The sequence below is a fragment of the Metopolophium dirhodum genome, chromosome 5 (genome assembly GCF_019925205.1).
Source record: "Metopolophium dirhodum isolate CAU chromosome 5, ASM1992520v1, whole genome shotgun sequence".
Taxonomy (NCBI): domain Eukaryota; kingdom Metazoa; phylum Arthropoda; class Insecta; order Hemiptera; family Aphididae; genus Metopolophium; species Metopolophium dirhodum.
In genome coordinates, this window is record NC_083564.1 from 32,154,170 (window position 1) to 32,173,519 (window position 19,350).

The 19,350-nt window shown below is 27.0% G+C and overlaps 3 protein-coding genes across 5 annotated transcripts in view; 1 reads left to right on the forward strand and 2 right to left on the reverse strand.

The window, feature by feature from the left end:
* Window positions 1-3,477, reverse strand: part of LOC132944546 (oxidation resistance protein 1) — a 187,332-nt gene extending 183,855 nt beyond the window's left edge. Inside the window, exon 1 of the mRNA XM_061013969.1 lies at window positions 3,356-3,477. The gene's annotated coding sequence lies outside the window, so the exon portion shown is untranslated. The remainder of the gene's footprint in view (window positions 1-3,355) is intronic.
* Window positions 3,478-8,180: 4,703 nt separating this feature from the next.
* Window positions 8,181-10,769, reverse strand: LOC132944709 (probable serine incorporator). Of its 2 annotated transcripts, none has more exons than XM_061014189.1 (9): window positions 10,498-10,769; window positions 10,245-10,406; window positions 9,973-10,181; window positions 9,680-9,889; window positions 9,525-9,609; window positions 9,092-9,275; window positions 8,843-9,022; window positions 8,612-8,777; window positions 8,181-8,517 (listed from the first exon to the last, which is right to left on the reverse strand). In XM_061014189.1, the coding sequence occupies exons 1-9, from the start codon at window positions 10,531-10,533 to the stop codon at window positions 8,382-8,384; spliced, it is 1,368 nt and encodes a 455-aa protein (XP_060870172.1). In that variant the 5' UTR covers window positions 10,534-10,769; the 3' UTR covers window positions 8,181-8,381. The 2 variants fall into 2 exon arrangements, with proteins under 2 accessions (XP_060870172.1, XP_060870171.1); XM_061014188.1 differs by having other exon boundaries at window positions 8,612-8,780; window positions 10,498-10,766.
* Window positions 10,770-11,116: 347 nt separating this feature from the next.
* On the forward strand, window positions 11,117-17,082 carry LOC132944710 (sugar transporter SWEET1-like). Of its 2 annotated transcripts, none has more exons than XM_061014190.1 (7): window positions 11,117-11,543; window positions 11,631-11,723; window positions 15,606-15,683; window positions 15,749-15,872; window positions 15,950-16,105; window positions 16,613-16,732; window positions 16,790-17,082. In XM_061014190.1, the coding sequence occupies exons 2-7, from the start codon at window positions 11,656-11,658 to the stop codon at window positions 16,877-16,879; spliced, it is 636 nt and encodes a 211-aa protein (XP_060870173.1). In that variant the 5' UTR covers window positions 11,117-11,543; window positions 11,631-11,655; the 3' UTR covers window positions 16,880-17,082. The 2 variants fall into 2 exon arrangements, with proteins under 2 accessions (XP_060870173.1, XP_060870174.1); XM_061014191.1 differs by having other exon boundaries at window positions 11,117-11,428.
* Window positions 17,083-19,350: the final 2,268 nt, after the last annotated feature.

The following is a 19,350-nucleotide window of genomic DNA, read 5'->3' on the forward strand; positions in this document are numbered from 1 at the left end:
ATTGTTATCTTTATTATTTATACAGTCATTTTAAAATCACAAGTAAATATTATTAGAATTTATAAGTGGAGTTATTAAAGAATAGTTTTTTAACCTAGTTAATAATATAGGTAGTCTTTATTACTTATTAGTGTACTACACAAGGTTTTAAAACATTATATATTTACAATAATTTCAGAAATTGGCACTGGTTAATATTTTATGGATAAACTGTGTAGCGTATTATATGTATTTTAAAAAATATAGGTACACCTAATTATTTAATTTTTACTTATATATATATTATTAACTAATAAAAAGAACAGATTTTCATTGTTCTTTATGAAAATGATTTTAATTAAAAATTAGTATCAAGATTAAAAGTTTTAATTTAAATAAATAAATAATTATAATTTATTTTTAATTTAATTTAATGAAAAATATTCTTAGTTTTCAACGTGTGCAATGTAAACAGGAAAGAATATTCCTTAGTCTCGAGGTATGGACGGAAACAGATAAAACGCCTGACACCATCACCACTACTAATACCTACTATACCGGGCTTGTTTTTGTTGGTTAATTATCTTCTAGTACAAAAAACTTTTTGGCAAGTCGTTTCTGCTTTTTTAATTAATATTTAAATGAGCCTGTTCGGGTTGAAGGTTTTCTGTTTAGTAGTCTATTGTAACAGACAGTAATCGTAAAGTCAATAATCTCAGTATCAGCCATCAGGCCAGATTTTAAAAGACTTAAAATTTGTAAATATCTATGTTCATAAATTTAAATAACATGACATTTCTAAAATATATATACGCTTAATACAATGTTACCTTATTAACCATTATTAAATTTTTTCTCCACAAAATTTTTTTAATATTTTATTGTAATTCAAAAAATATTAAATATAGAAACTTAGAACATTATATCCTTATAATAGTCCTTAAATTATTATAATTGTATAAACTCAGTGAAATATTTGGCTTAATTTTAAATCATTATTAAAATAACTGTATTATTGTAGGGAATTGACTTTTTTTACTATTACGTACATTATTAAAGTTCAAAATATTTAGTTTAATTTTAAGCTATTTATACAATAATAATATTACACCACGGTACGTCGATATTGACTTTATATTTAATACAACAGCTATATAGTATGGTACCTATTCAGCAAAATTAGTTCAACTTACTATACAACTAATAAAAAAAATTGTTTTAATCCAAATTTAACAAATCTATTACCGTAAACTACCTATACTGGCTATACTTAATAACGAGGCCAACTCGGAGCCTACTATATACACGATACAGTTTACAGCAGTATACAGCATTTCCTGTAATTTAAATATTAATAGCTAATATAATATATAGTTATGGGTAACTGGGTAGTGAGTAATGTATTTTGATAAATTCGACTATTTTATAATGACGACTTATATGTTATGGTATAATATTATACATGTTAATATTATTAAGACAACAAATTATCCTAACCTTTTTTAAATCTCTGGAAAATTGTATGGCGTAAAATATGAAAAATACTTAACAGTTTCTTCCAATTCGACAAAAAAAATAACAGTGCTCATGCCCAAATTAACTATACTACTATTTAGTAATGTACATATTTTGTCAATTACAACTTCAGCTAAAAACTAGATGAGTAAAATATAAGACATACTTACAAAATTATACTCGTTTATATTAGAAAGATGTCATAAAAATTAAAAGTAAAAAAGTAATGAATATCTACAAAAAAAAAGCTTATTCATATTTGTTGTTTATTTAAAATGTAAATACAATATTTATAAACACTCGGGAATTCAATCTATTTTATTGTTCAATATTTGTAGAAAAATATTTAGAATATTTTCGACGTCTACGTCTTTGAAATAAATTTAAAAATTAACATATTTTAAGTTCTTATTATACTAACAGATTTAAGTGTGAAAAATAACGAAAACACTTTGGGAATTATTAAAAATAAACTAAGTAATTAAAAAAAAAATGTTATTATTGTTAATAATAATAATAAAATATAATGTTTAATTGTTAAAAAATGTATAAAACTCGTAAAACCTAATTCATACAAAATTAAACAAGTTTTTAATTTTTATGAAGAACAATAATATATAATATAATGCTTTACTATAAAGTGTCTCTGAAGAATGTATGGCATATTTCAAAATTCTTTCCACTAAATTACGTATTTTGAATTAAATTTAAATATTCTAAGTTATGTAAGTACATCGATTAATTTCAACACAGAGTGGAAACATAATATAAAATTATCATACGACACGGTTTTGACTTTTTGAGTATAGTAAAATTAAAATGTGTACAAGTTATGGAACATACTTTAAATATTAGTATTTGTACTAAGTATATAATAGTATATTCATAAGAAGGGTTCGGGACTTCTTGCACTTAAAATTATCGAAATATGCAGTCAAAATCGTCAAAATATGCTTTAAAATATGCAGCTATTTTTTATTTTGTTTTTAAAAAACGTATAAAGTATATTATTAATTATTATTATAAAAAGGAATCATAAGGTTTTTATTTGAGAATCAGTAAAAATAAGTTATTTTAAGTTAAAATAACTGTTTAAAACTAAATATATTATAATACAATAATTATTGTAATTTGTTATTTGTTATGAACAGCTATTCTGTTCAAAATAAGAAACAAATGAATACCTAACATTCTTTAAATATCATACATTTGTACATTAAAATATTCATTTAACCAAAAAATTATTTAAAATTAGAAAAATGCACTATTACTCTTCAATACCTATAAGTAGCCACCTTTACTTATGTTAAGTTATAATATTTTAAAAATTAAATTATTATTTAATCTAAATCGTTAATAAAATAAAACTTCCATAATAACTTTTACCTACGCAAGCAGCAACAACATTAAGAATTTTTTTAATTTACAAAACATTTGCTGAATCCCGATAAATAATATTTTAAATATTATATTGTTTATTTTGGACAATTATTTAGGTATATAAGTAGGTAATAAAATAAAATATGAAATTTCTAAAGTCCAGATCGTATAAAATAATTCTGAATTTTATAAAACTGAAGAGAACCTTTTCAAAAAAAAAGCTAAATTAAATTTCCCTTTCTAAATCTAAAATAATTATTTAGGTAGGTAAAAGATTTCATATTATAATAATATATCAACAGCGAATATGCAGACAGTCCATAACACTCAAATGTTATTGGTTTATAAAAAAAAATAAACATCAAAAGTTAAATCAAATCTATTCTAAAAGTTCTAATTCCCTACCAATAAATCCTAAACATTTGAAAGAAATTTTTTTTTAAAAAAATTACTTCTCACACCAAAGTACCTACTACGGTACCTGATATTATATAGTCTTACGAATCATGTCCCGTCGTGTTGGCGTACGGCGGGTCGGCGTGACGTTCACGATTCGGTGTCCGGATGGAAACTGCGGCGGCCCCCTTCAGGAGGGGAAGACGCGCTGGAAAAATCGGGACACGAAGGGGTAACAACTTTTGTATCCGGTGGTGACGGGGTTTCCCGCATGTAGCGCCCGCGTAGTACGCCCGCCGCCATATACACGCTCACCGACATTTTGTTTCCCTTCGTCCTCTCTATTTAATGTTGTGCTCTAGTATGCGAGTATAATGTAAGTTTATGCGTTTTATGTATATAAATATAATATATTATACGATTGGTATAAATATATAATAATATATAGGTACCTACCTACACTTTACAGGGTATATCTTAAAACGTTTGTCCCGTCCGTAACCTTATTACTATAGTTAATATTATCAAATTAATATGATTTAGAAGCCATGGTTTTCTAATTCAATATTCATACTGTATGATATTATTATGTTATAGTTCAACCAGACTATAAATAAAACTTAATTTCATTTTTGTTTTTGCTGTAGTCTCTTAAAAACCCAAGAAGGCCAAATATGTATATTGATGTTGAATTATAAAAATGCAATTACGTATTTCCATGAAGTATTCAAAATACTTAAAATAGCTAGGAAAGTTTTAAGAGGACGTTATGCCCGCATGTGTCGTCTCTGTCTTACTTACGCTAACATAGCAAATACATAGTACAGTATAGAAAATTCCGTTTTACTCTTTTCTTTTTAATATTAAAGTGAATTGACCAAAAATTAAATTTAAAGGCATGAATCTGTCAGGGCCCCACTTAAATTTTAATTTTGAACCAAGTTATGAGCACTTAAAAATTGTATATTTGTTGTACATTTACACTTAAGTTCATAGCCTCATAGATATGCTTGTTTTTTGCCAATATAAAACATGATTATATTATAAATTGGTATTTGCCGGGGTAGATACCTACCTAATCTTTAAGTTATGAATTAAACTATAACTATGAAGAAACCAAATGAAAAAAAACGTTAAGTACTCGGCATTTTTTACTTCAAAGAAAATATATGAATGATAAATATGTATTAATAAGTAACCATTAGTTGTAGAATGGGAATCAAGTACCTAGCTTTTACATTTTATTCGTTTCTATGGTGATAAACAAAGCGTTACACAAAGCCGGTTAGAAAATAAAAATATCTGTAATCAGCCGAAAAACATATTTTTGTTAAAAAAAAGTAATTACCTATTGAGTATTATGGGATGTAGGTACCAGGTACGGATCCAGGGGGGGGGGCTAGGCCTCCCCAGACATTGTTTTTCCAATTTATTTTTTATAATTCTAAAGATCCTGATTACCTGATCTTACTATATTCCAATCGCACAGATACCTATGTATAATAATATAATATATTATACATAATATCTGTGGACTGTAAATCCAATATTGTACATAATATAAAACATTTTAAATTAAGAATAAAGTGTATATTGTATATTGTAATTGTATTTGTGTTGTAAAAATATGTTTGCCCCTCCCCCGTCCAGATCTTGGCTCTGGATCCGTAGGTACTATACCTACCTTAACAAATTCCTAGGTATGCCACTGAATACTGATATGGTACTTAATATTCTAAGCTTATAACCACATAAATTAACTTATGACTAAATCATTATTTAGTTTATAAATTAGGTAGGTAACTACCTATATACTTACAGTTAGGATATTGTTAAAAGCCGATTAGCTTTAACTCTTTGATACATTTAATTAAATAAATAAATTATACTTTTACCACAGACTGTATATTCTGTATACCTATATATAGTACCTAGAACCCACCTATAGTATAAATATTATAAATATGCCTACTTTGGCACATAGTCACACTTAGGACATCAAAAAATTTTGACACTTCTTTTTTGGTGGGGGGGGGGAGAGAGGTAGCCTCATAATTTTTTCTTATTTATCTGTTTGAAAAATTTCCCTTAAATAATCTACATAAACAATTGTATATATTATATAACAATAATATTTGTTCATAATATGATTATTGTAATTTTTAAATAGGTAATTTATTTTTAAATAACCTACCTACACGTAATACGCCAATACATATGGAACTTTTTTTATTATAAATTGCTTGGATATGTATCAGGTACCTGCCCACCTATCTATACCTACCTATCTGCCCGTATAGCTAAACGTATTTATTGTAGACCACAACCAAAAAATAAATTTAACTTTTTTTTACCCCGAAATTATTCATGATAAGCACTTAAGGAGCTTTATTATCAACATAGCACCCACCATAAAAAATCCTAGATCAGCCACTACCCATCTAGGTACATGTCTTAAGGACCATGTTTTCATTTTTTAGATTTATAAGAACAAAATCAACTGAACAATTTTCAACTAACTACTACGCCTCAGCCTCCCTAGTTCCCCTATGGGAAGCTGTATTTGTACATTGTTGACTCGCCAACTTGGCAATTTGTTGTTTAATTCAAATATACATCAAACGACAAACCTTTTATTTATTTTTCTAGGCGACAAACACATTGCAAACATGTAATATTTTGTAGGTAAATTGACAACAATGAAGCTTGGAGCCAAGGGAACACATTTTGGCTTTCGCATTACTTCTGCGACACCGCCATTGGCGCAACTAGACATTTGAACAAGGGGGTGCTAATTTTGACTTAGGGGTAGTAGGACCCAAAGCACCCCCTAGTTGCACCAATGGACACCATCATTGTTTATTATGCAAATAATAATGGTATAATACAGGTACACATTACACACATCATACATGGTCAGATGGTCTCTCCTCAAGAGACCGCTAGAATAACAGTTTAATTATGTACCTACCTACATATAATAATAATAATAATATCAGTCTGATATATCATATAGACTTTTCATTGACCGTCGGAAGGGGAGCAAGTGGTCTTTAAGTTGATAACTTGTTAATTAGTATTTACATTTTTAGTAGTTGGTACCAATTTATATTTGACTTTAGGGTCTCCCCAAATGTCTCTGTCCAGCGAGAGAACACGCCGATTCTGCACATCCCTACGCGACACCCTGCCATTGTGGAACTGGTCTCGGGTTAACTCTAACCGTGGGTGCATAGGCGCAAATAGCGTTTGAGATTGGGAGGCCAAAGTAAAGCCTAACTTTGATAATATTGAATAAGCTTAAAACTAAATGTAGAAAATGTTTGGCGGGCTATGGACATTTTTTGGAGGGGGCGTAGTCCCTTAAGCCCTCCTTTTTTGCACCTATGCGTGGGTGTGACATGACCGTGGGAATGCGCAAAATAACCGATTTTCGTTGGGCCGCGGTGCATTATGTCACTGGACAGCGACCAATACTAAGACGTGCGACCTCGGACAGTCGGACCTACTGGCTATACTATATTAGTAGGTAGTCGACAACTAGTCAAGTAGATACCAATATAATACACACTCTACACAGGAGTCAGGAGGTACAAGTCCTACATATTATAATAAAAAATTAATATTTTTAATATGAAAACAAAAAAATTATAATAATAATAGATGTTATTTTAAAACTAAATTGTTATTAAAATAACTAGCCAAATTGTCATTGGTTACCATTGGTTATTCTATGGTATTAAACTCGCTTTACTCACCTCAGAGCTCGATAAGTAGTGGTGTGTTGTGTTTACCGTATTTAGATATTTAAATTTGAAAGAAATAATAAATAACTAATCAATTATCTAATTCGTAAAACAATAATTCATGGTGGATTTCCTTTACCTAGCAAAGGTATCATCAAAAATAGTTTTTGGTAATTTTCCGTTGAGATTTGAGAAACTACCATAGGTACAAGGTAGGTACTACAGAATAACCAGAAGGCTCGCTTTTCTAGATTTACACAATTACACGGGTTCTTATGAGGGATAGATTTGCTACACCTGTTGGAATATCAGTGTAGCCTGTATAGAGATAATAACCAATTGTACAACCAAAGAATGTTCTGTGGTACCGTATTACAACTTGATACAATGAAGATTGAAGATGCTAATTAAATGCTAATTTTATGCTCAAAATCTAAAATGAAATAAATCATGTGAAAACTATTGGGGGAAGTATATAATAATATATTCATCGGAAATATTAAAAATATACTTAATATTTATGCGCTTGTAAGTCGTAAATATGTGTGCATAATTTAATAAGATATTTGTTTTATATTTATTATTTTAAGAAAATTAGTAGACTCAATTTAACTCATTACATTACATTCACCTAAAGCTGCATATTAAGCTACAGTTCTAAATTAAATAGATCTATAATTAATAGTACCACATAAATTATAATGAATTTCGTAGATTTTCATCAGCTATAAATTGGGGATGGGCCTTAAACGAACATTAATAACATATATCATACTCAATAAAATCCAAACATATATATTTTTAAGTACCATGCATCAAATCATAATACAATAATAGACTACATAACTATGAAATAAAATAATTAAGTATGTATACATTTATTTAACTATTGTAATATCACAACATAATCAATAAAAATCATTAACACATTAACACATTAATGTCAGCAATTGCATAAAATACATAATTTAATTTATTTTATATTATTGACTTCAATATTTTTAAATAAAAATTGGAATAAAATAGGTGTGTTAAACAATTTAAAAATATTGTTAATTGTTCAAGTGTTCAAGTGTCATCTATAACAAATTGTAAAATACAAACTATTTTTAATAAAATGCTTTTCATTGTATTTAAACAAACAATCAAACTATAAGCCAACTATGTTGATCATAAATGCTTTTAATTGATTTAATTATAGTAGAATAGACAGGAATTATTTTCCATGGTTATAACATATTGCTCAGCTATTATATAAAAATTAAATAATAATAGTTTGATATTGTATAGATATAAAATTAAAACTAAAAATATTAATAGATGAGCTTAAAACAACTTATTTAATACTTTTAATGATTATGAAGTTTAAAATTCACGCTCTGGTAATATAATTGGTGCCACTAATGTCCAAACATAAAGCCCAGCACAAACCCAACAAGATAATATCTTAATCCATGTAGATGCATAATCTGGATGAAGGTTGTCTAAACTGGAGTTAGGTCTAATAGAAAATAAAATTAGGTAATATTAATACATGAATAACATGACACATTTACAAATTCAATATACTACAGAAATATACTATTTATACTTACGAATACCAATTTGTGAGTGTCATCATCAGGAATAAAGTGGCCATTGCAAATGTGAAGTGATAAAATGACCATGAATAAGCAACTCCTTCTTTTTCATCATCAAATAGTTTACCAGAGTTATCATCGTTGTCCGATACAGGTCCTCCTTCAAGATCACTATCATTGCCTACTACAATAGTTAAAATAAAAATATACTGTATATTTAAGTATTAAACATTAATTAACACTCACTTCTTTCAGTAGAAGTGCTCATGGAGAATTTTGAGGATGATCCCGTTTTTATAGCCGAGTATAGTACAAATAAAACAAAAATGCCTATACTGATGAAATTTTCTGAACCCAAATGAACTTTAGAACCATCTGAATTGGACAGACTCAAGACTTCTGACAAGCTCTTATTACATTGAGTTTCTAATTAAAAATTTTAATTAATAAAAGTTGTATATTCCGATTTTTTTAAATCAAATGAATAAGATATACCTGGACCACTATTGAGTGCCGACCAAGTAAGATACACTACATACAAGCTAACAATAGACGATTGCAATAAACCTGATTTTTCATGAACACGTTGTACACATGAAGTAATTGAAATCGAACTAATAATTAAGCATATTACGACCGTTAATATGATAAAAAATTTATTCAAAGCACATCCATTTTCCTAAAAAAAAATTGTAATACTTTATTAAATATCATGAATCACCTATATTTGTTCTCTTGAAAAATTAAAACGCGACATTACAACTAACTGTCAAATATTTTTAATTATCATTGACATTTTCAAATATTTATCATGGCCATTTGGTTATTATAATATGTATTATAAATGTTGACTGAGTAGTGGTACTACTACTAATAAACTACAAAAGTTTGAAAACTGATATGGTAATTTAATTTTGTTTAATTTTACCTGGGTAAAACTGTGATACATAAAAATAACTCCAGTAATTGCTAGTCCATATGATACAACTGTAGTAAATAGTAACGCAAAATACCTAAAATTACGAATTCAAAATTTGTTTTAACAAGTTATTATTTGATATTGAAGTAGAACTTTCAACTTGCCATTTTTTATCTTCAGTTTGTTCCCATTTGTCCAGCCATGATTCAGCCAATGAATGAGCAGAATCTAAAACTTGTACAAACTGGAGGATGAGATAAATGAAACCTCCAATCATACCACATATCATCCATATGTGACTAAAGCTTCCTGGCGCTATGAAAAATGAACCAACAATACCAGCAAACACAATGAGATATTTCAATCCCCAAAATCTAATAAAACAAAAAAAAAAGTATTATTATTTTCCTATACACGAACTACATTAAAAATGAGAATAAATTTCATAAAATGTTACCCGTTTTGTATGGGGGCTCGTCCATCTCGAGAATTTTTCACACCCATCATAATAAATGACATGAGTGAAAAGAATATGAACATAGCAAAACAAATTCTATACACCGCCATGTAGCCAACAGCATTTTTACAATCGATTGAAACACCAGATATATTACTGACATAGTTACTAGTTAAGCCAGAGTTGTGATCACCCTCACAAAATGGTACCTAAACATAAGATGTTGATAAAATTTACCAAGTATTAGTATTCAATACAAATAGTCAAATCACCTTTTGTAAAAATGATTGTAGTCCAGGGGCCAGTGTGATACAACTTAAAACAATAGCTACGAGTAACATGAGGCCGTACATCACTTTTGTCGACGTAGAATTGCCGCATGACGGGCAACACGCAAAGAGGGAGCATGCTGCTTGACCGCAACAACATGCCAGCTTTAAAATGTAAAAAAAATAATGTATTATGATTTTAAGATAGGTGAGGTACTGCGCACAATAATACTCAATAGTTAATAACAACACTCACTTGACCAACTGTGCACAATGAAAATAAAGCACCCATCTTCGACGACGGTTGTTGTTTGAGTTTCAAGCGAAAGTCGTATCCCTAGTAGAAATATAATCAACAATAATAATTATTATTAATGTCAATCACCGTCTGGCCCAGTCCGGAGATCACCGATCGTAAACTACGAGGTGTATGTCGATTGTTTTCTTTGTTCCTAAAGTGTTCAATAATCCACAACTTTTGTTCGATACAACAACAATAATAATACCTATAACATAACAATATTTATATAGGAATTATCTACTTTGTAATGTTTAGTAATAGTTACCGATAAGGTCATATGGAACATGGGATATCAATTCAATTGAAAGAAAAACCGAATAAACTCGCAATTTGCACCAGTCAGAAACACGGAAAATAGTATATAGATAATAATAATAAGTTTACTATCCTCCATGAAATTTCGGTAGAAGTACCTGATACCCATCAGCTGTGGTGTACAACTTTACTGGTGTATTATAGTAACCAAGGTGGATTTATAATAAATTTATAAATCCACCTTGATAGTTACGTAGTGACGGGTAGTTTTATTACTTTGTTACTTTTTAGTGTAGATAGTACTATCTAAAGCCACAGTCATGGCTAGACGCTAGTGTCTAACCAGTAGGCAGTACCTAATATAAAATATAATATTGGCGTTCGCCATTCAGTATTCGCTATTCGGCAATTTTTATTCCCGCTATGAAAATGTCCATTTATATTTAAATATTATACATTATTATCCCTTCCATCAATCATCAACATGTTATACCTCCTCGCGTACCAATAGAAACAATTTTTTGTCAGAGTATGAAAAAAAAACCTTACGACATCCGAAGGTCAACCACACAAGTGGTCTGGTGGTCGCCTTTTGCTACTTCAATAATTATTAATATTCCTGTATAAATAGGTATACATACAAACTGTTATGGCGTTTATTTAACTATATTCAGTGTATTAGTTAGGTAGTTGGCTAATTATTAAATTATTTTATATTGGTTTATTGTATTTAAAATTGTTTCTTGGTGGGTACATCATAAAATCATAAATTTTTGTATTTAAGTTTTAAATGTTATTCATATAATTTAAAATCAAATCATAATATTTTATAGACTGCCTATAATTAGTATTGAAAACATGAGTCTTACAGACACCGTTGGCAAGTGTGCTGCTATTGCAACTATTGGAACATTCTTTGCTCCTGTGTAAGTACCTACATAATTTAATATAAAGTAATACTTAGTATTTTCCAATAATTAAAATCGAAACAATTGACCAAATCACATTTTGAAGTCCTGTTACAGTTACCTATATGTTTTAATTTAAAATACCTGTATCCACTTAATTTTTTGAAAAAAAATTACTCAAAATTATTTTTTTAACCCTTTTGCTCTGAGTTACTTTTTTTCAAACATACAATTACGTTCAAAACATTTACACCATTCACTGCTCTAGATGTACTATTACGTTCCTGTATTTTAAAATATTATCATTTGTCGGTAACTGTACAACTTAGGAATCCTTGGCTCGCATTATTTTAAACTTGAATAATTAGATCATCTCAAAATAAAAATGTTTAAAAAAATAAATACCTATTTCATTTACGTAGAATAGACAGGCTGCAGTGCATACATAGTGTAGCAATGAAAAGGCAGTAAATAGCTTCCTAAGATAAATTCTTAATAGTAAAATAATACTTTATATAGTTTATTTATTTATTTTTATGATGATTTCTCTCTTTTTTCGTATTTTTGTTCTTATTATACTCAATGTTGGGTAAATTACTTAAGAAAAGTAATAAAATTACGTTACTTGTTACATTAAATATTTTTATTTAAATGTTTTTCTTTAAAACTAATATTGGGATATTGAAAATATTAAGTTTATTAACACGTTTAACAATAAAAATTATTAATTAACAAGACCGACACTTTTCTGGGATATAGGTACATTTGTACATTTTATGGTTAGGTTGTCAATAATTTAAGTATTTTAAATAAATATTATAACAAAAGTTTAAACGTTGAAAGTGAAGTGCAAAAAAATACTTAATCTGCAACTTATATTATAATATGACATCATAATATGGGTTAATAATCTTAGGTACCTATATTGAATACAATTAATAAAAGAAACAAACATCATTGTTATTAATAGTCCATTATAGTATCATACTTAATTAAGTGTACCTACTTGAAGATTATTTATAATTGGGATATGTGAACTAAAAAGAATTAAAAGATTGTTGAATTTGCTGTGTATTGTAATTTATAATTATTTTATAAGTTATAATCAAGAATGGGATTTTATAGCATTTAAATTGTATAAATATGGGGCGTTATCATATTCACTTAAAACACATACTCCAAGAATGCCCCACAAACAACGTCTCAACTTTCCACATAACATCAAGGAAATCCTCGACGAAGGACAAACCCTAAATATTATCAAGTTCATCACTATATGCAACCTCATCAACAAATTCAGATTCAGCCAATCTATCTTGTAAACACAATTAATAATTTAACTCTTAATATGTAACTTTATTTACAACTGTATATTATGTATATAAATATCAAATCTGTTTTTATTTAAAAAAAAAAAAAAATGTTGCCTAATAACCTTAGCAGTGGAGGCCTGTAAACTTTTAAATAAAAAAAAAAAAATATTCACTTAAATATTGTAAAATATGAAGCAATAATAAAAGAACGTAAAAAATTGTATCTTATGTATTAGAAATGACTAATTTACTAAATTACAAAATTATTAATTTCTAATACAGCTTTACAAATTTTAAATTGTTTCTTCGTATCATATCATATCACTGATTGGAATCATGAAGGACCATAATAAAATTACATAATTAGTCTGTCAACACAGCTGGAGTGTAAAAATTTAGGTTTTGTTAAAAAAATTGAATCAATGTATTAGTATGCGATTAACAATATTTGACAAACATTTTCATTAGTTTATTAAATATGACAGCTTTTGATTAGAAAATAAGTTAAAATGTTAAAACATCTAAAGAAATTTCAAAAATAGCACTCTAAAGTTTAAAAATTGTGGGTGTCACAATGATATTATTGTGAATAAATAAAGTAATTTATATTTAACCTATATACGTGGAACTTTGTTTTAAATTTTTTATCCTAAACTATAAAAGTTGAACATTTTATAAATTTTAACTACCTACTAAATAATTTGTACATTTTCAATTTGATAAATTTTGTCAAAATTTGAACTTTTAATGATAATAAAAAAAAACCGTGCCAATGTATTTTTAATATTTTACATCTGCTATTAAAACAATATATCAGGAGCTCTGTATTAATTTTTCACGCTTTTTAACCCAACAAATACAATTTTATTGATATTTATAAAATAAATAACTAAAAAAATTGAAATTTGAAATTGTCAGTAAACAGATCAAAAAAACGAGTTAAAATATTTTAAAAATCTTATAATGTATAAAAAATAAAAAAATAAACATTCAGTGTAATTTTCTTGTATTTACAGTTATTCGTTTTTGAATTACAACCAAATAAGAAAATCGCTACATAAGAAATCAAGTGAATATCCAATGTAAAAATATGAACTTCAAACGCTCATAAAAATTTAATTTAACTTGTAGACATTTTTTTTATAAAGGTAGACAAAATTATGAAGAACCTTGTATTACATTTTAAATTTATGAATTTTCAACTCAAAATAAGCTCTGCTTAAAATCTAAAATTGCAAAATATGCCAAAAAAAATTTTTATTCTATGTATTATAAAAATAATTTTAAAAATTACACTGCTAGTTTTTAAACATCTAATATCCTAAGAATATTTTAAGAAAATACTAGTAAATCCGCTCCCTGGTTATGATAATATATTGTTTATTTAATAGGCCAATAGTAATTTAGAATAATATATTCTACTCAGCATATAAATTAAATATAAACATACAATTGATAAAATCTTAAATTAATATTCACCATAAAATTAAAATATAGTAATAGATTTACCAGTTCAGATTTAAATACTGCTAATTATATTTTTAAAAGTATATCTAAGTAGCAAATGTTAAATGTTTAATTTAAATAATGTTTAGTTGTGCTTAGTAAGTGTATTAGTATCAACTAATTTACAAAATTAATTCCAAAGCATGCACATATTTTAGACATTTGACAAATATGTGGGCTTAACATAATTATATTATACTAGATGACTGACTATCTGTAATTATATTTTAATATTATAAATGTTTTGTTTAAAAACCTTAATCAATAGTTTAAATGAAACGATTGAAACATCTAATAGTAAATTAATTAGTCTAGAATGTATTTGTATTACTATTTATGTATTTATTCATATAATCATATACAAGGTGATTCTTTTATCACAAAACACTCATTATTTCAAAAAGTATTAATGTTTTTGAAAATGTTTTTTTTTACTTTTTTGAATGACAACATAGAGTTTTAATTTCATATTCCAAAGCAGGATATTTTTCTAAGTATTTTGATTCATAAAAATTGAATTTAGGACAAGTAGTTTATGAGTTAAAAGTATTTAAAGTTTAGACAAGTGGAGTAGTAGACAAACATTTTGCGGGGTAACCCCATACCGCTCCACTCCGCCCATCTAAACTTTAAATACTTATAACTAATAAACTACTCGCCCTAAATTCAATTTTTATGAATCAAAATACTTAGAAAAATATTCTGCTTTGAAATATGAAATTAAAACTTTATGTTGTCATTCAAAAAAGTAAAAAAAACATTAATACTTTTTGAAATAATGAGTGTTTTGTGATAAAAGAATCACCTTGTATAGGTACATACAAGTTACATACATACAAGGTATATTATGTATTAATTTATTCAAGTTACATAATTCCATATTGATATTATATTTAGTTTAAAAAAAAAATGTATACTTATAAAACTTTTTCTATCCAGTTATTAATACTAAACTTATCTTATTCTCAATAGTTAACCTATCATAACCTTAATAAAACAAACCAAAAAAAACGTACAAAAATATATTTATTGATTAGCTTAAAATTCTTAAAATTTTATATTTTATATTTCACTGTTTCAGTCTTATATGTCGAGATATAATAAAAAATAAAAGCACCAAGAATGTTGATCCTACACCTTTTGTTGGAGGTATGGCAATGTAAGTATTATATTAATTGTTTTAATTTATTTGTTCATCTAATCACTATAATTTAATTTGTTTAGGTCCATCCTTATGATCAAAAATGGATTACTTATGAATGATCCTAATATAATACCAGTTAACATTTTTGGATTTATATTAAACTTGATTTATTTTTTAGTTTTTTATTTTTTTACTGCTGATTCGGTAAATATATTACTGTTATTTTTTCATAACTTATGTTTGTCTAAATATTATAGCTTACAATGATTTTATATTTGTAGAAACCATTATTTTCAATGTTAACTAAAGCTACATTATTCACTGGTGTTCTATGGGGATACTCAACAATTGAAGATGAAAAACTAATTGAATACCGTTTTGGAGTTATTCTCACTGTATTAATGTTGACACTTATTGGAGCTCCTTTATTTTCTTTGGTAAATTTATCTAAGTACCACATAATTTCCTAAAAAAAAAAAAAAACAAGCATGATTATTGTTAATAATTAGGTAGGTATATTATTTGTTGGGCTTATTATTATTTATTTACATAAAGTAACATTCATGTTTTTTTCTCATATAACATTTTGCATAGTAAATTATGAAGTTAATTAATTTGAAATTAAAGAAAAATTAAATAGTAAATTTTCAATTGTTTTATTGTGTAAATAGTTTTTAGAACCTATATTTGTTTTTACATTTTTATTCTATAATCTGTATGTACCATCAGTAAATTTTATACTCTGGCCAACAAGGGTAGACTCCCGTGCCTCAACAAACATTTTTCTGGTTTTGCACACATGACATTATGTCATAGACAGGGAAAAATAATGCATTTCATGCTTGAGAAGTTGAAACCGATTTCTTCTCTTGTAGACTAAAGAATAATACCTATTGAATATCGGCTATTAGTATATTAATTATATGTGATAATTTATTTTACAGAATGATATCATTAAAAATAAAGATGCATCAATGCTACCTTTTCCAATGATTGCTTCTGGAACTTTTGTTGGATTCTTGTGGTTAATATATGGATTGTTAATAGACAACATTTTTATTAAGGTATAATAAAAAATCCTATTTCAATATGCATTTATACTTAAGTTTTTTCTTTTTCAGGTTCAAAACATTGTAGCTGTTATATTATGTTTGATACAATTAGGATTAATATTTAAATATCCTAAACCGGAAAGCAAGAAACTTGATTAATTAACCTAGTTATCAATTTAATGTAGCATTTATTGATGTGTACTGTGATTAACTTATGCATCCTTTAATATTATATTAATATAATATCCTTACATTTCCATCTTTTTAAGTACTATTTTCTGTATTTAATTAGTCATTGACAGCTTTAGATTCTTAAATTCCAAAATGTGATTATCAAAGTAATAAATATTAATTATGTGCCATTTTTTGTTTTAAATATAATTATATTTATTAAATATTATTATACAAATCACAAATAATCAAAATCATTCCAATAAACTAAATTAATTTATTTACCTATTTCATTGTTGTTTAGTTGTTTAAATTATTGTGATTAAAATAAAATGTTAGATATTAAATATCTTGTATTACAATTAATTAATTTGTTCAAACAAAAACTCATATATGTATTCTATATAATAATTTATTTTTGCTTAGTACATGTTTGTGTTGTTTTGTATCTTTTTAAAATTAAATATTGAAGTTGAAGTAAGTATGTACCCTGTGGCATTTGATACCGACCAATCTAGTGTGTTAGTTGTCGGTTGTTGGAAATAGTTGTAATTTATTAATATATTAACTACATCTATATGTTGTTGAAAAAAATATTTTAACGTATTTGGTAAACACTTTTCACAGAACAATTAAATTGAATTAATTCTAGTTTTATAAGTCTATATGTTTATAACGCTCCTTAAGAGGACGTAACACTGCAGGCATTTGTTGACTCCGTTTTACGAGTGCGTACCATGGATAATTTACGCCCAGCAAACCACGTTTTGCCTCGTTAGTTTAAAAATTAGAGTGAAACGGCCTATTATGAAACTTATTGCTAAAAGCATTTTCTATTTATCTGTGTTTGTATAACTGTGGTTTTTTTACGATACCTAATTCAGTTTTAAGTGAGTTATGTGCATATTTAATTTTCGCTCGGTATATAATATAGCGAAAATTAGAATTAAAAAAATTGAGCTAGCGTAAAAACCTACACCTGCAAACACAGAATATAATGACCATATTATTATTCATATTATTTCAGTTTCATACTAGGTCAATTCACTCTACTTTTTAAACTAACGAAGCTAACGTGATCCGTGGAGCGTAAATTTGCTATATTATTACGGACGTGTAAGATAGAGACAATAAATGGCAGTGTTACGTCCTCGTAAATATAAATATTTTGTTTTTTTTTTATTGATCTTAAGCCCGGCGTTTAAGGCTATATTAGCTGTTGAAGGAGTTATAAACTAATGTAGGTAAACAAGTATCGCATAGCTAGATTTGGAAAACAATGCAAAGTGCATCGTAATCCCAACCTCAATCATTACCGTTGTTATATAAAATATCGCAAAATAAATTTTTTTTAAATTAATAATAAAAATATTTTTCTATTTTTTACAGAGTGTTTTTTATTACACTTGATTATGAACGTCGGAACTATGAACGTTGCTTTTATAGATTATAAGATGTAGTAGTTGCCTGTTGGACCAAGTGCAATGCTGCAAAGTTTTTTGATAAAAAAATGCTCATAGATGTCATACCTACAATAGTTTCAACTTTTCAAGTTTGTGGTATCAATGGAATAAGCTAGAAATATTTAATTTTATAAATTACCTATAATTATAAAATCAACGGTAACATTTTATTTATTAAAAAAAATGTGTTTGATAATTTAAAATTACATTACAATCGATTAAAATTAGTGCTGTAAGATTAAGTTTTAACTTACTATCTACGCATAATTTATAAATATTTTTACATTCCTTGTCTATATGAAAGAAAACATGTCACAAAAATACTTTATAACTGATAGGATAGTGAGACAAAATATATAAAAAAAATATTTTGCCCTCTTCTTGAAAAAATTCTGCGAACGCCCTTGTAACGTACCCCTTTCAATTTTTTCCCATTAATTTAACTCTGTTTGAAAAAAAAAATTAAGGAAAAACGGGAATTTTAACGCGAATTCGGTTTTTGACAAAATCGATTTTGGTTTTTGTTGTAACTCTAAAACAAATGACCGTAAATACATGAAATGTTTACTGATTGTTTATATTAGCATTTTCTATATACACGATAAAATGTTCAAAAAATATTGATTAGTTTCGGACATAACAAATTTCAATTTTTAGATTCTGAGCGGAGCGATTAATGTATTGATTTTACAATGATGTATGTTTTTTTCATAATTATTTTTTATTTTTGTGTCTGTGACCACCGTTAGGGGCAGTAAAACTGCTTCGATTTTCTTCAACAGTATCTTCAACAGTTCGATGACAAAGTGAATCTAATTGATGCATATACGGGAAGTCAAAATTCCCAATAGTTTTCTAAAACGCCGGGAAAACAATATATACAATTAAGGAAAAACGGGAATTTTTACGGAAAATCGGTTTTTGACAAAATCCGAAATCGAGTTTTTGTCGTAACTCTAAAACAAATGACGGTAGAAACATGAAATGATGTTCACT